The sequence below is a fragment of the Gadus chalcogrammus genome, chromosome 11 (genome assembly GCF_026213295.1).
Source record: "Gadus chalcogrammus isolate NIFS_2021 chromosome 11, NIFS_Gcha_1.0, whole genome shotgun sequence".
Lineage (NCBI taxonomy): Eukaryota > Metazoa > Chordata > Actinopteri > Gadiformes > Gadidae > Gadus > Gadus chalcogrammus.
Genome location: NC_079422.1, coordinates 14506799 through 14523604, shown reverse-complemented (window position 1 = coordinate 14523604; position 16806 = coordinate 14506799). Strand labels below are relative to the sequence as shown.

The 16806-nt window shown below is 43.6% G+C and overlaps 1 protein-coding gene across 1 annotated transcript; it reads left to right on the top strand.

The window, feature by feature from the left end:
- The first annotated feature begins 7337 nt into the window (after window positions 1–7337).
- trhra (thyrotropin-releasing hormone receptor a) lies at window positions 7338–12814 on the top strand. Its single transcript, XM_056602455.1, has 2 exons — window positions 7338–8381; window positions 10327–12814. The coding sequence occupies exons 1-2, from the start codon at window positions 7575–7577 to the stop codon at window positions 10765–10767; spliced, it is 1248 nt and encodes a 415-aa protein (XP_056458430.1). The 5' UTR covers window positions 7338–7574; the 3' UTR covers window positions 10768–12814.
- Window positions 12815–16806: the final 3992 nt, after the last annotated feature.

Genomic DNA, 16806 nt, shown 5'->3' with positions numbered 1-16806 from the left:
CCGCCCCGTTGCTGTGGTGTTAGCTGCGAGGGGAGCTTATCCAGTCCCTCCCACGCACGCTTTTATCTCCTGGCTGTGGGTTCCCTAGCCGCTCGAGCTGCTCCCGCCTCCTGGTGTACGCGAGCAGGCGATTGAGATCACACGCGCACTCGCGCAGCCGTTATCTGCGAGATGCACCCAAGCGGAATCATGGGACTTGAAGTGAATGTTTCAGCCCCGACGCGTATCGTGTAGCCTACGTTGCAACACTCAAGATATAGCTTGTACTACCCACAGGCAGGGATGGATTTAAATTCATTATGTTGCCTTGCCCGATTTCATCATATCATATTGATGTTTGTTCCGCACCTAGTTCAACTAAATGTTTTTACCTGTTCCTAAAAGCAATAGGCCTACTAGAACTTCATCTGGATAAATTCGGGATACTGTTGTAGGCTATAGCCGTAGGTTACCATAGCGCAATTCAAACAACAAACTGCAAGTATCATTGCATCACCATCTGTTCGTGTAGCCATTGAAGATTAGCGGTCACCAGGCTCTGTCAAAGCCAGCCTTTAATCCACAGATCTGAAACGTCGTCAGATATTGAGCCTCTTCGTGAAACAAGATTTAATCTGTTATGTCTGAACTTTAGCTCTTCCCCTCACCATCTTTCAATATCTGTAAATGAACGTCTAGACAAGCATGCTCATGGGAGATGGTAACCTCTTACAGTAAATACTGTATCGCCAAGCACATACAGGTCTGGTGGTTTACACTTCTTCAAACGGAAGATCATTTTACACTCCCGTCTTTCTTACTTACATCTTATCACAAGCAGATAATGGCTACAAAATATGGCCACTGGTTTGTTGGGTGTAGCATCCGCCGGCTGCAAAGATTTGGCTTCTTCCCCAAAAAAAATCCATTAAACAGATGAGAGCGAGAGAGAGAGAGAGCGAGAGAGAGAGAGAGCGAGAGAGAGAGAGAGAGCGAGAGAGAGAGAGAGAGAGAGAGAGAGAGAGAGAGAGAGAGAGAGAGAGAGAGAGAGAGAGAGAGAGAGAGAGAGAGAGAGAGAGAGAGAGAGAGAGAGAGATTTGTGTACCAGTGTGCACTTGGTTTAAATGCAGAATATGGTACCTCATGAACATAGCACAGATCCACAGAGCCACATACACACTTTGCTGGTACAATGCAGGGATGGAGATAGTAAAACAGAGTGCAGGAGAGTGACATGACAAATGGCTGAGTGTGCCAGTGGTAAGAACAGAAAATCTGCCACTACCTGCAACAGTTTTCCTGTGGATAAGTTCATAGGACTCCAGGCTGTGTGTGTGTGTGTGTGTGTGTGTGTGTGTGTGTGTGTGTGTGTGTGTGTGTGTGTGTGTGTGTGTGTGTGTGTGTGTGTGTGTGTGTGTGTGTGTGTGTGTGTGTGTGTGTGTGTGTGTGTGTGTGTGGTTTTTTTGGGGGGGGAAGGGGAGGAAAGGCTGTTAGTGGCTATGGTTACTGCCTTCAACTGAAGTGAAAGACCATTGCTGTACTGAGACAGAGTTTGGCTTGTGTGACCAAGCAAATATTCAGTGTTGCATTTTGCAGCAAACATCAGTCTGGCCTTGGCTGGGTAGCAACTGATTTCCACATATGGGTGTGGTTTTGGATTGTTCAGACTAACAATCAGACTAAATAAATAAGTGACACTCCTGTTGGAGGTCAAGCAAAAAAATACTCTCCTCTAAGAAAACCCTTCCTTACATATTTCTGCAGATCTTTTAACCTTGGGCTAATTTATATTAAACGGATCTGTGGATTGCTACACCAAGGTTGGGCGCCACCATTGTTTCAAAACCTTAGCTTTCTAAAGCCATTGTTGCAGATTGCTGTGCCAGTTCTTCTAACTGGAAGTCCCTGCCAGCATTGATTTGTTTCCTTTATATCATTTAGCATTTTTTTTTTAATTCTTACAACCGCGATCCAGACTAGAGTGATCTGCAGAGAGAAATAGAATGTGAACTTGTCAGATCAAGACGGTCTCACAAGGTTATCTATGGAGCATCTTATCTGTGAAACAGGCTCCTACTGTGCGGAGAAGGGCTGGCGGATATCAGAGGATGGCTCCAAAACCGATCCTTCTTGTTTACACTTTTATTCGGTCAGCCCTCACTATCGTCTCCAGAGAGTGTGTCTCCGTGGCTCATCACAACATTAGATTAGCCTTTACAGGTGGCACTACATCAACCCTGTATCTGATTAAACCTACCCAACACCGATGCACTCGTGGTCGTTTCATCGCATCCCTGGTTGTGGCATGTGGTCCAGCTTGGCACGCTGTGAAGCTCTGTTAAAGGTATTACTGACCCCCAGATTTGCAAGCTTCCAACAGATTTACCACCCCATACAGCCCAGACAGAGGTATGGTGGCTACTACTTCTATTTTTAAGCACTGAATTGCTCTCTATACTTGGCCCTGCATTCGCTGTGGACCAGTAGCCATAGGGTATATACCGTACTTTTGTTTGCATTCAAATTTATGATTGCAGCCGCCCATTGGTCGACCGAGTGTCCCGATCTGCCCACTCGAATCGTGTCAAGACCAATCTGCCCGAGAACAGCTTGTCACTGTCAGCCCTGAATTGTGATTGGCCTTCCCTTGACATCAGGATCTTACCCCAGGCTCTCTGGTACAGCGAACAAAAATGTCACAAGAAAGACTGGAAATTGGGGCCAGCACTCTTTTACTCAGCATTATCATTAGTTCTGAGCTACCATTGAGAACAGAGGTCTCCTGCTGCTTCCATCCTTGTTTCATACTGGCCTCTGTTTTGTGTTTTTAACAATCGTCATGCAACCAAGGCACCTGCAAGACTTACTTCTCAGCCTTCATGGTTTTGGCTGTCTAATGACTTTTATAAATGTAAGCCTATTTGAATTGTTAAAATGACATTATGTATGACCTGTGGCCTGCTTTCTATTGAACTCATGACATCCTCGACGAAGCCATGCTTTTGTGTCTCTTTGTTATTTTTACCCCCCACAGTTTTTGCTCTTCCCTCATGAGGACTGAAGGGATATGGGGTTATGGCCCTGTCAGAATTCATTCTAACGTAGACCCCTGAAGCCCCTGAAGAGACCGTCATTGTGAAAATGGGATGAATAAATAAGCCTGCCTTTACTTTGACTGGCGAGTGAGAGACAGGATGTTAGAAGTGATGAGAAACGTACAGAGATCAACTTTATTATATGTAAAAATATATGGATTCACCATGTATCCACCACTACATTTGGGTTCACAGCATTAGTTTTCTACACATACGTCACATCTACACAAAATGTCATTCATTCCATGCTCGTGTACACTGTCAAGGCGGCCTACGAACGGTGCTACCACTAAATGCTGCAGCAGACCCTCTGAAGCCACATGGCCGAGTAGAATATTAATAAGGAGACGGCAGAGTACTCCAGCATTGTTTAGAAGGCTAAAACGCTACGGTTGCGTTTAAAAAGCCTTGCAGAGGGAGAAAGGGGAAGATGGCTGGTTGACATGGGGTTAGACAGCGAGACAGAGCGAGAGATGGAGTGAGAGAGAGAGCGACAGAGAGAGAGAGGAGTGCAGGAGAAGGGGAAAGGAAGGCAGACTGGAAGGCTGAGAGGATGGGGGATTTCAGGGATGTTGGGAAGGAGTTAGAGAGCAGCAAACGGCTCCATGAAATATTAAGTGCCCACTACTCAGAGGTTTATTGACAATTGGCTGCCATAATTGTGTCAATAGGTCTGTGACTAAACGTACACTTCAGGGTGCTAATTGTGGCTTAGCTTGGGCGCCTGTCTATGTGTGCATGCGTCCATCTGTGTCTGTGGTCTGTGTGCGTGTGTGCCCATTTAGACAAAGAGTAATTTAAATGAAATGGTCTTCTGTTCAATGACTTGCATTTCAAAATGAATTGATTATCTACACTGAGATACTCTTACTCTTTTTGTCTTAATTTATTGATGAATGGCTTACTGGTCCTCTGGCTTCCGCCATACTACTACTTGCCTCGCATAGCCATTACTTTAATAGCTTTCACTGATATCATATAGCCTCAACCCCCCCCCCCCCATCCCCCTCCTCCTCACCTAGCTAAAATGTCCACTTACAAAAAAGTCCTGGCCTCTGGATACCAAAAAACATGTCTAAACGTTGTTTTGACTTTAAGAATTGTGTTGAAGTTCAATTCCAGTTCCTAGTTTTGCCTTTGAAACAGGAAGGTGGGCATTTTGTTCATTAGGTAAATTAGAAGGTTGACTTGAGGCCAAATCTACCATTTATACTTAGAGGAAGCAAAACATGCCAAATACTAAGTGGGCTGCTGGCAATGGGAAGAAAAACATCAATTATTATCACAATTTTGGAATTGAAGTAAGAAATATACATGAGAGACAGTCCATACGTTTCATAAGTAAATAGTGAGATACATAACCAAATTCGATATATTATTACTTTATGTACACACACACACACACACACACACACACACACACACACACACACACACACACACACACACACACACACACACACACACACACACACACACACACACACACGCACAACCACACTCACACCCCCCCCCACACACACACACACACCCACACACGCAAACATAAATGCATGTATTGGTATGTTGGTATGTATGCTTGTGTGTACGTGTATGTGTATGTGTGTGTGTGTGTGTGTGGGGGGGGGGGGGGGGGGGGTCTGTCCATCTCTCCGTCTGTCTGTCTGTCTGTCTGTCTGTCTGTCTGTCTGTCTGTCTGTCTGTCTGTCTGTCTGTCTGTCTGTCTGTCTGTCTGTCTGTCTGTGTGCGCCCATACGTGTATGTATGATTTAATGTTTGTTGTGAACTCTCTAAATAGACATTTCACTTCCTCACCACGAGGTGGCAGTGAAAGACCATTGCTGTACGAAGCATCCTCCTAGCAATAGGTGTTAGTTGTTGATTCCCCATTAATTATATTAATTACGACAGTTGGTTTCGTTGGTACAGTTATAAATTAACTGAAATCTGATTACTAATTACTCAACATTAATTGTATCTTGAATTATAAATGAACAGGCGTGTATAATAGACCCGCCAACATTTCAAAATGAGGGCTTCAATCTTTAAGGGGGGAATAATATAACGAATTAAGCTATTAGGCCTAAATAATCCTATACACATCAACAATATCAATCAAAGCTTAGAAATAAAAGAAATAGCTGCTGACCGTTGTTACTTATCATCCAATGCTGCGCTCAATGCATCTCATGGCTGCAAAGATCCTTTGCTTCATCCGAATGCTTACCATGCGAAATCTGTTTAAATGGTTATTTAAAAATAAAGTATGCCCTTTGCAAAAAATGACGAAGACATAGCTCAAAGATAGAAACATGTATCTGTTCGACAAGCATTGTATTTTATGGCCTTTTGCTGATGCATTTCCATTCAATGGATTGAGTTTAAATACACAAAAAGGATTTGTGTATTTCTCTCCCTCTCCTGGGAGGCAAGTGTCAACATCCGGAACACGCAATTTGCAAACTTCAATTAGGGTTGTTCTGGAAAACTGTAACATCCATGCAAACAACACACACACGCATGCACACAAACACCACGCACACACACACACACACACACACACACACACACACACACACACACACACACACACACACACACACACACACACACACACACACACACACACACACACACACACACACACATACACACACACACACACACACACACATACAAACGCAGGCACGCAAGAAAACACAGCGCCGAAAATATCGCGCCTGGGTGCATTCCTTTGCGAGCTGTGTGGCATCCATGCACAGAAAGAAAGCTAATTACATTGAATTAATGAATCACGTGATCTAACAATTATGCCTCTTCAGTTCGAACCATTGTACAAACGTGCACACACACCACAGCCCACGTACCAAGTAGGCGGGCGTCAGAATAAGCTAAGGCTGTTAATGGATGCATGCAGGGGAAAATGGGAAATTGTCACCATTTTGGCTAGGCCTACTTTTATTTCATAGCTCAAATGATTGTCTCCGTGACCCGCTGTGAAAGCGATGTTCAAATAAGAGCACGCCAAAAGTGGAGCGCAGAGGGACTGCCGTCTAGTCTAATAAAGGACAGGTCTCTGCCTCGAGTGCCCCTGGGGTATAAGTGAGGCACTCGGGGGCGCAGAGGGACTTCCGCATGTCTAATATACAGGTGTGTGTACTTCTGGGACCCCGGGGGACAAGTGAACCACTAAAACATCCGCGGAGCCCTGTTGTTCCCCTTAAACGTCACAGAACATTGTGTGGTCCCAGGATCGTATGACGCACGGAAAAGTGGGATGTGTGTGTGTGTGTGTGTGTGTGTGTGTGTGTGTGTGTGTGCGTGTGTGTGTGTGTGTGTGTGTGTGTGTGTGTGTGTGTGTGTGTGTGTGTGTGTGTGTGTGTGTGTGTGTGTGTGTGTGTGTGTGTGTGTGCGTGCGTGTGTTTTGGTGCGGTGTGTGTATGTTAAACACCAGAAATAGCAGGTGCACATCTGCCTCACTTTTGGATGAATTGCTTAGATTAAACAGCAAAACGACCTCATGGGTCGATATGTGTGATGGAATTGCATTTGGAAGCTGTTGCATTTGGAAGGCTCGACGCCCATTTCAACAAATATGAAAATCGTATCTCTTCTTTATGGCCATTAGGCCGATGCAGATCTGCACACTCTCCTTATGGACAGTGTTTTGTATGGGACATGACTGGGACGTTTTCTCACAATAGTCATTATAAACGGAAACAGCACCGTTGAGGTTTCATTGAAGATAAGTATTCCCGGTTACTGTTTGAATAAAGTAAAACAGTTTGAAGGGTAATCTTTGGTTATTTTAATTTGAGCATTTTATTTTAATTATTATTTTAATTTGAGTCATTGCTGTTCACAAGGGGAGTAGGCCTTATAGGATATGCATGTACTTTTTAAAAAAAAAAATTCACCATGCATTGTTAAATTATAAAATGACTATGAATTTCTCCACATAGGCCTGTTGCAATCATGCATCAAACCATAATACACCACACGTTAACTTAGTGCAAGGTGCCTATATTCACAGTCTGAGAGTCATTGAATACAACCAATGAATCTATAAAGAAACTATTGTGGGGGGCCCCCCTATCCTCTCGTGGGATGAAGTGTTGTCCCTCCGATCCCAGATGTCGCTACAGCAAGCTTTTCCTCCAGGAGCGCTCACTCATGTCTAGACTGTGTGATCAGTCGGGCAGGAGCGGAGCTGGGAGGCGCAACACGCACCGGGAACTCTGAGTGCAAACTTCAAGAACAAGGCTCAACCTCGGAGAGCGTATTTTGACATGGGGTATTGTTTCACACCCTCGTTCTGGATTATAGATTTCGAAGGATATAGGAAAACATATTGAGACTTTTTTATTGGTTGCAATAATGATCTTGGATTCCAAACCTCGTTCCTCCCGGACTTTATAGACCTAGGACTTCATCTGACGTTTTTTAAAGTGCACTCTTAAATGTCAGCCAAATCAGACACAGGCTTACTAACACTCCATCATGGATAACATAACTCTTGATAACATAGCTGCGGACAATGACACGCTGGTGCAGGACAACCAGACCCTTGGCATGTGGACCGATTACAGCATCGAATACAAAGTGGCCAGCATCTTCCTAGTGTCTCTGATCTGCGGGGTGGGCATCGTGGGGAACGTCATGGTGATCATGGTGGTGCTCACCACCAAACACATGCGGACCCCGACCAACTGTTACCTGGTGAGCCTGGCCGTGGCGGACCTCATGGTCCTGACCGCTGCGGGTCTGCCCAACATCTCAGAGGCCGTTTACGGAGAGTGGGTGTACGGCTACGTGGGGTGCCTGGGCATTACTTATTTCCAGTACCTGGGCATCAATGCGTCTTCGTGCTCCATCACGGCGTTCACCGTGGAGCGCTATATCGCCATTTGCCACCCCATAAAAGCGCAGTTCTTGTGCACTCTTTCCAGGGCGAAAAAGATCATCATAGTAGTGTGGGCTCTAACCTCGGTCTACTGTGTCATGTGGTTTTTCCTCTCAGACACTAAGGAATTAGTTTATGACAACGTCGTTCTCGTCACCTGCGCGTACAAAGTGTCCCGAAATTACTATCTGCCGATTTACTTCACGGACTTCGCGGTCTTTTACGTGCTGCCACTCATGCTGGCCACCATCCTGTACGGACTTATTGCAAAGATTCTCATCCTGAATCCGCTGCCTTCAGACCCCAAGGAAAAAACGAAGAAATGGAAGAAGGAGCTGCAGGGAGGGAGGATCATCACTAGTACAAATACTTCTAGCAGTACAACAGCTGCGTCCCGTAGACAGGTGGGCTCTTGTTTGTTAATTACCTAATGACCTTCTCTTGTATGTCGTTCACTACCTATTTCTCTCTATCTCTATCTCTATCTCTGTCTCCGTCCTGTCTGTCTCTGTCTCTGTCTCTGTCTCTGTCTCTCTCTGTCTCTCTGTCTCTCTCTCTCTCTCTCTCTCTCTCTCTCTCTCTCTCTCTCTCTCTCTCTCTCTCTCTCTCTCTCTCTCTCTCTCTCTGTCTCTCTCTCTCTCTCTCTCTCTCTCGCTCTCTCTCTCTCTCTCTCTCTCTCTCTCTCTCTCTCTCTCTCTCTCTCTCTCTCTCTCTCTCTCTCTCTCTCTCCACTCTTTCTCTTTCCCTTGATCTGTCTGTTTCTCTCTCTGTCTCTCTCCCTATGTCTGTGTCTGTGTCTGCCTCCCTATATCTGTGTGTGTGCAGTGTTGCGAAAAACAAACTGTTAAAAATGCATACAATGCATCAGTGCATCTACCAATCTGTCTCTAAGCCATGTTTATTCCTCTCCCATGTATTCATATTTTATATTGTTCAGTGTAAAAGTTAAGACGCAGTGAGGAAACAGTTGTAAAACCACAGCAACCATTTTTCAGGCCTGTGATTTATGTTGCAGATTGCTTATCAGATCAGCTTCTGGAATGACAGGGGTGGGGGTGTGGTTCCCTGAAGGGGCTCTATGCTGATGATCTGATTTGCCAGTGTGAGCAGCTAACCCACCGTCTCTGTAACCTCACTTTTTATATAAACAGTACACCTGAGGCTGTTTGTTTTTTTCCTTTATATAATTTTCCGGAATAATGGAAACGCAAATTGATATGCGTGGACACATTCCCCAACACATACACATACACATGCACGCACATAGCGCGCATGCACAAACACACACACACACACACACACACACACACACACACACACACCATACACACACACACACACACACACACACACACACACACACACACACACACACACACACACACACACACACACACACACACACACACACACACACACACACACACACACATACACATTCAAACACACACACATGCAGATGTACATTAATCTATACTTGGAAAATAACAGATTTTGTTAACTAGTTAACTAGCTATTATGTGCAGGGGCAATCCGTTTACCAGCCGTTTATAGAATCAGCAAAAAGGGGGTATATGGTATATGGGTCCAAACCTAATACAATTAGATACAGATCCGTAGCGCAGCGACTCCGACCCGATATCAGTAGTTCTGCCTGGTTAATTATAGCACCTTCCTTCTTATGGAAAGAAATACAAATTTAATAAGCAATGAATAAATATTCAACGCATGAATAACTGTTTATATTTCTTATTTATTTGCACATCTTCCAAATGAAGACCTTAATAGAAGAGACAACACAACAGCTCTTGAAATAACCAGAGGGATAAGCTAGGATGTGGATACTTCCGTCAAGGATGGTTTGTCTGGAGAGAAACTTTGACCTATTGCAGGAAATTAATTAAAGGTGTTGATGGTCAGATGTAAGAGCTCTGATGGAATGTGTTACAAAAGGCATAGTCATCAGTCAGCTGTTATCAGTGAAATGGGCTGTGAGAAGTTGACTGTGCCTTTAGGCTAATTTCTGACCAATCAAGGTATCCCCTGCCTGTCAATGACAGTTGTGTGGAATGCAGGTATCCCTAGCAGAGAAACATAGGGACGGACAGAGCAAAGAGGGGAGTGGCAAGGATTTTGGTTGTTTAGCTTCAAAACTCTTTTTTGCTCTCTCTCTTTGCAAATATCAAAACATACCTGCAGCCCGTTTAAATTATTTGAACGATTGCCGAAAGTGCTTTCTTGTTCTAACAAATTGTCCAGAAAAAGTCTATTTTCCTTATTCTGCATACGTGCTGTTTAATTAAACGTTCACCAAGTGTTAAGTATCTTCATGTCCATGCGTTTCACCAGGTGACCAAGATGTTGGCTGTGGTCGTCGTCCTATTTGCGTTGCTATGGATGCCGTACCGGACCCTGGTGGTGGTGAACTCCTTCCTGCACACTGTGTACCAGGACACAAACTTCCTTCTCTTCTGCCGGCTGTGCATCTACCTGAACAGCGCCATCAACCCGGTCATCTACAACGCAATGTCGCAGAAGTTTAGAGCCGCGTTCAAGAAGCTGTGCCACTGCGGCGCCCGGCGGCCCCCGAAGCCGGCATCCTGTAGCGTACAGCTGACCTACAGCGTCATTAAGGAGACGTCCAATGGGGAGAGCCCTGACCACTTCACCACAGAGATGGATGAGATGGCCAGGCCCACCGATCACTTCCTGCCCAGGAGCATATTACCTGCCAATCACAAGATGTCTTATGAGGAGCCCCACCTGTCATCGAGTGTTGTAAAGGCCTGACTGAAGAAAATTATTAAAATAAATATTAATATATTTTAACCTGTAGATGACAGCTGCCATGTTCTCTTGAAGAAACATGACGTTTATGCCCACTTTTTACGCTACTTCGAGTTAGAATTGAAGTACTGTATAATAATATTGAAGAACTGCTTCCAGCGGCCTTCAGTTCCCAGAGCTTCTCATTGAAATAGAGAATATTCTAAGCTAAAACCCTGGTACTTATGTTGATTAGCCATCACCAATTGGGATGTATACCAAAATGTATTTAATATTTTCTTCAATAATGCCAATTATTTTTAACCCTGCCATGGCCTCCTTACAGTAGTTATTATGAAAAAGCACACAGAAAGAACAAAGATTAAAGAAATGTTCCCGAACAAATCCTAGAGCAGGAGTCACCAACCTTTTTGAACCTGAGAGCTACATCATGGGCACAGAGTCATACGAAGGTAAACTCTTCTGAAATAACAAATTTGATCAGTTTGCCTTTAGTTATATATTAATATTAATGATTAATGATAGTCATCTATATGAAGGCATGTTAATTAATTAAGTCATGTTAATGATTTCTCACAAAAATTATCAACAATGACTTAAAAAAGGTGGGAAAGAGTTGTTCAAGAATGAGTAGTGCTATTTTTAGAGCTGGCCTGCGGGCGCCTCATGTGGTCCTTGCGGGCGCCATGGTGCCCCCTGTCCTAGAGGTTGCATTTTGGCCCCATCAGATCCCATTAGTGGGCACAGGAAGCAAAGTATGACCGCTAAATTGATGCCGTTCTTGTTGCTTTTCTGTCCTTTAGGCATACTGTTTCTTTATAAGATGTGATGGAAAACAGAGACGTTGCCAAATCAATATGTAATTCTGAATGTTCTTGGTTGGTGCATGAAACAAAGATTTAGTTAACAACATTTAAAACAAAAAATGTACAATTACATTGAATGGAATGAGAGACTCACTCACATTCACTCATCTCAAATATTATATATAATTTGTCTTCGGCACGCTCAAAGAAATATTTAGCAGAAACCAGAGCACAAACTTTCAGGCTGGTGAGGGAAAAGCCTTTTTAATAAAGCGGCTCTTACAATAGCTACCAAAGCGTTGGTTCAACGTTAGGTGTAATGAACATGTAAGGGTTAAGTGCAGAGAGTAAAACTTGAGTCTCTATCTCGAGAAAAGTGAGGTTGTCAAGTCACATGGATGGATTGTATATACTGTATACACTGACACTGTGCCATAACTGTGAAATGTTGTTGTACTTCAGTGTATCGACGTCATTACATTTATAACATTTAATATTTTTAAATGGGATTTATTTAACTGTAGGCTTATATATATGTATATATACATATAGAGAGAAGGAGAGAGAGAGAACCTACAAGGTAGTGAATCCTTAATAGGCGTGATTGTTGCTGAATGAAAATAATCAATCTGTTATGAACATTGTTACTTTAGCCTTTTGTGTGTACTCGGAAATAGCTTGAATTGTATGCATGGAACTGTATGTGTGGAATACAGTTCTCCTCAACCCAGGAGACCCTGGAGACTGTTATTTTTAAAACATTATCTTTAAAATGTCGTTCTGATCAATATGTTCATCCTCGGATTCCAAACAAATCATCCATGGTTATTAATCTCTAACGAAAACAAAAGGTTTTGGAAGTCTGTACCTTTGTAAAGTAGCCTATATACCTCTCAGTCGTGCACTTTCATTCACTCCTGTAGTCTAATCACTTTGATTTCCAGCAGGAGACAAAAATGTGCAATTGCTTTTCATTTATGTGGGAAAAAAAACATGGTTCTTATTTCAATCTTGTTCATTATGTTCCGCTCCGCTGTGTTGCCAGCATGACCTCAGAGCTTTGTGTGCTGTGATCACGTCAATGGCTCAACAATCTCACCGGCAGGTCTCTGAAGAGATTGCTTTTTTTGCGGTGTGACACAGTTCAGTTTTTGTTGTTCTGTTGTGTGTGAGCTTTATTTTGTATTCCGTATGGTAATTTGTCGATAATAAATTGAATACAGATGTTTGTGGTGCCGTGCCAATTAATTACACAACAGATTAACATTCTTGCACTGTTGGCTGGCTCCTCTTCCTCCTCTTCCTCGTCCTCCGTCTACCCCACAATCATCTATCAAGCAGAGGGGTGATGAAGCGATGGGGTCCCTGTCGCCACCATGAATCAGACAAAGACGGCTCCGTGTGACACATGGAGTGATTGGGGCCATTAATAATGAAAGACACGTCTCCTGGTCATCAATTCACTCAACATTGTAATATCCCAGGGATAAATGTATTTATATTGCTAGATAATACCTATCTGATGCCAAAACAAACACACACACACACTCAGGCACATACACACACAAAGGCACTCACATGCACAAAAAGCCCACACACATGGACACACATGCACAAACACGCACACTAGATGATTCGCCGATTAAACCGTAATTACCTGATCCGTCTTAGCTGGGTGTTCTCCGACTCCGTCTGATTAATATTTTTTAGACGTTTTCCTGGCACCTGCTAATCTGCAGGGGGATTTGCAGGTATCCGTTGTGGTTGGAGGAGTTATTCTTCAATAATTTGAAGGATTAACTGCCCTCCAACAACATATCCTCTTTCCAATCATCCGAGTGTGACTTAACACAAACGCCAGCGATCCATCCGATACGGCCATGCACTATGACCATTGACAGGATATAGTACTTGAAGGGGTCCTACATGTTTGATTGAGGGTGGTTTCCACCCTCCACGGAAGCTTATCAGTGTGAAGAGGTCACTGTCACAGTCCTGAAAGTAGCCCTTATTAAACATCGATTCATTGTTCTTGCTTCAGTGGATTCTTTGAGCCACAGCCGCCAGTCCCATCTGGTGGTGGAGATGCAGGTATACTTGTTTTAAATCAAATGCCCCGGTAGCATGACATGAAGTTGACCTGCGTGAACAGGTGGCGCTTGGGGGTAGCATGAGATCAGGTCGCATCTGATTCCTTGTTCAACACCTGGCTGTTCTCCCGAAGTGATAGAAAGACCATGTACAGCATTCAGTAGAGTATAAAGAAGAGCATATAGTAAAGCATTCCCGCATAGAGCATTCAGTACAGCATTCAGCAGAGCATCAGTACAGCATTCAGTACAGCATTCAGCAGATCATTCAGTACAGCATTCAGTAGAGTATAAAGTAGTAGAGCATATAGTAAAGGCAGTGGATTTCGAGTTGAGGCAGTGGATTATTTTTGCTATGGTTTAGAGATCCTCAAATGGTGAAACCGAGTTGTCGGCCCGTTCAAAATCATCAAGAAAGCCGAAGAACCAGAGTCGGTAATGGACAAACAGCTGTGTCAATAAAACAATGGCAATGGGCTCATTTAGCAGGCATCCACCTTCCACTTGTATCGAAACTAAATGGCTGACCGTTCATCTTTCTGACAAAGAGGGTAAACAACACCTATCCCTCAACACGGTGCAGTCAGCAGATTGCACATTAATTATAAAAGCACAGATAGGCTCTGTTCCTAATGGATATTTTCCTGAATCAGTTGACGACCTTGGGCAGTAATATATAATAGACTGTTTAGCTTGTATTACTGCAAATTATGCTGAGTATAATGACATCAAGGGATGCATAACTTGTATACCGGTATTAGAAATGGGTTGGTGTGTGTGGTTTTGCATTGCAACTTTAAACTACCAACCTTGTATAAAAATCTAAAGAAGGTTAAAATCAATGTTGCATTGCTTTGTCAATTGCATTTTCATAGCAGCCAAATGGTGCTCCAATACTGAGCGAATCATTGTAGAGAAATAATAATGTTGTCTTTTGTAAGCCAGTAAAACTGTCCAGGGCCTATCTGTGGGCTCCAGGCATTTTGGCGATGGTCTTTCTTGACCTGGTCAGACAGTACACTGAGACACTTGATGGTTATCACAGCATCTGCGATCGAGCAGAAAAAACGACATAACCGTATCAAACCTAAGGAGAAACATCAATCCACCGTGGAGTGCTGGGTTCATCTGAACTGTCCGTGATGTGCATCTCCTCCCACCTCACTCACACACACACAAATACGCACAAACACATACACGCACACACACACACACACACACACACACACACACACACACACACACACACACACACACACACACACACACACACACACACACACACACACACACATGCATATACAAACACACATGCACAAACGCATGCACGCAGCCATATGGCTACACACACATGCACATGCACACAATCGCACTCACACAAACACACATACACACACACACACAAACACATACTCACACACAAACGCACGCATGTGCATACACTCATGCAAACAAACGTAGCACCACAAACGTCCCGCCCGACCATCATACACACTTCAATGGCATCAATGACATTCGAGACATGGAGTGGCTTAGCTTCCCCAATATTGACTCTAGGGGGTGGAATGTATCAGTCAACCTAAAAAGCTCAGCCCGTTTTCGATATACAACCAAGTCACCAAAGTTGGCACACAAAACCTAAGGCTTAAGTCTTAATCAGGACTCATTTGTTCATGTTAATTTCAACTATACCAGATTAAGATCTTGGAATGGCTAACTTTGTATAAGATGTTGTGTAGGGGTTTGTGTGTGTGTGTTTTTCTTTGTTTGTGTGTTTGTGTGTGTGCATGAGCGTGTATGCATGAGCCAGTGTGTGCGTGTGTGTGCTAGGAAGGTCCCTATGTGATTCCACCCAAATGGTTATGAGTGGAATCGAATTGTAGAGCTTGAGGACTCTGTTCAACATGCCAGTTGTGCTAACAAGGACTCCCGAGTGCCTTATATCCACTCCTGAATGTATGGCCGGAAATCCTGGATCCGTCCAATTACAGCCATATATGAGTCAACTACATCCATGCTGTTAAAAATAGGACAATGGCGTTATAAGGGGAATGGTCTGACTTCCAGTAATTAACTGGACTCACTACAACGATTGGTGTAACTTGTTGAAGATATTTTGCGCAGGGAACTTTGAGAATTTGTTTGAGTAATCCATCTCTCCCTCTCTCTCTCTTTTTCGGTGTAATTCTGGACAAGCACGGATTGTGTGTTTTCCCAGGTGGGACTCCAGATTCTGTTTTCTATGTGTGAAAAATATCATATGGATGCGGATTGAGCCCCAGGGTCATCTAGCCCCTATCTGCAAGAATTCTTTAGGGTCAAACTGGTCGAGGCAGCAGTTATCTGGTGCGTCGCCACGTGCCCTCACCGTTATTAATACTATCATTGGTCCATGATTGTTGTGGTGTCGGGGTGACAAGGTTCCCTGGAACGTGGTGCAGCGGTCTGTTCCGGAGATAAGGGTCAGGAGGATAGACTTGTGGTGGACTCCCAGGGGAAATGTCCTGGGTTTGATCCGAATTTCTACCTGCAGCTACAATGCATCCTTGAGCAAGATAAACCCTGTCCTGCCATTCACTGACAACAAATCGCTTTGTTTTGGATACAAAATGACCAAATATTAAAAAAACATTAGGGCCTATTTTATTGTTGACAAACACCGTCTGTAGGATCGTGTGACTGTTGTGATGACAGGATATGAAAGTGTGGATGTGTAGCCCTTTGGTCTGTTGAACCTGCTTAATAATCCAAGCACGAGAGCTTGGATGCATCATTATGACCTGATTCTCATACTAATCCAATATTTACAGAGGTAGATTATGGAGCATTCTGGGCCCAGTATAGTTGAACAAGACATACAAACCACCATGAATGACTGTGTGTCAATATAATACCTCTGTAAAGAACATGCTGGGAGTGATGACAGGTGTATTGACCATACAACACACATCATGGTTAATTTTCAACAGCTCAAATTTCCCACGCGTGGCTGCATGGCAACCTGTGCTACAGAATAGCTATATTCTAACCCTCTCCCCAAATACATTTAAACCACATAATGTTTTATAGTGCAGTGAGTCAATAAATATATATAAATATTTGAGTAGGCATCACTTGTTTCACCTTTAATTTAAACTTTAAACTTT

Bases quoted from the DNA above. Each gene is read 5' to 3' on its own strand.
- trhra (XM_056602455.1), top strand. From the start codon at position 7,575: ATGGATAACATAACTCTTGATAACATAGCTGCGGACAATGACACGCTG. The intron at 8,382-10,326 runs GTGGGCTCTTGT...GCGTTTCACCAG, and splicing joins CAGCTGCGTCCCGTAGACAG to GTGACCAAGATGTTGGCTGT.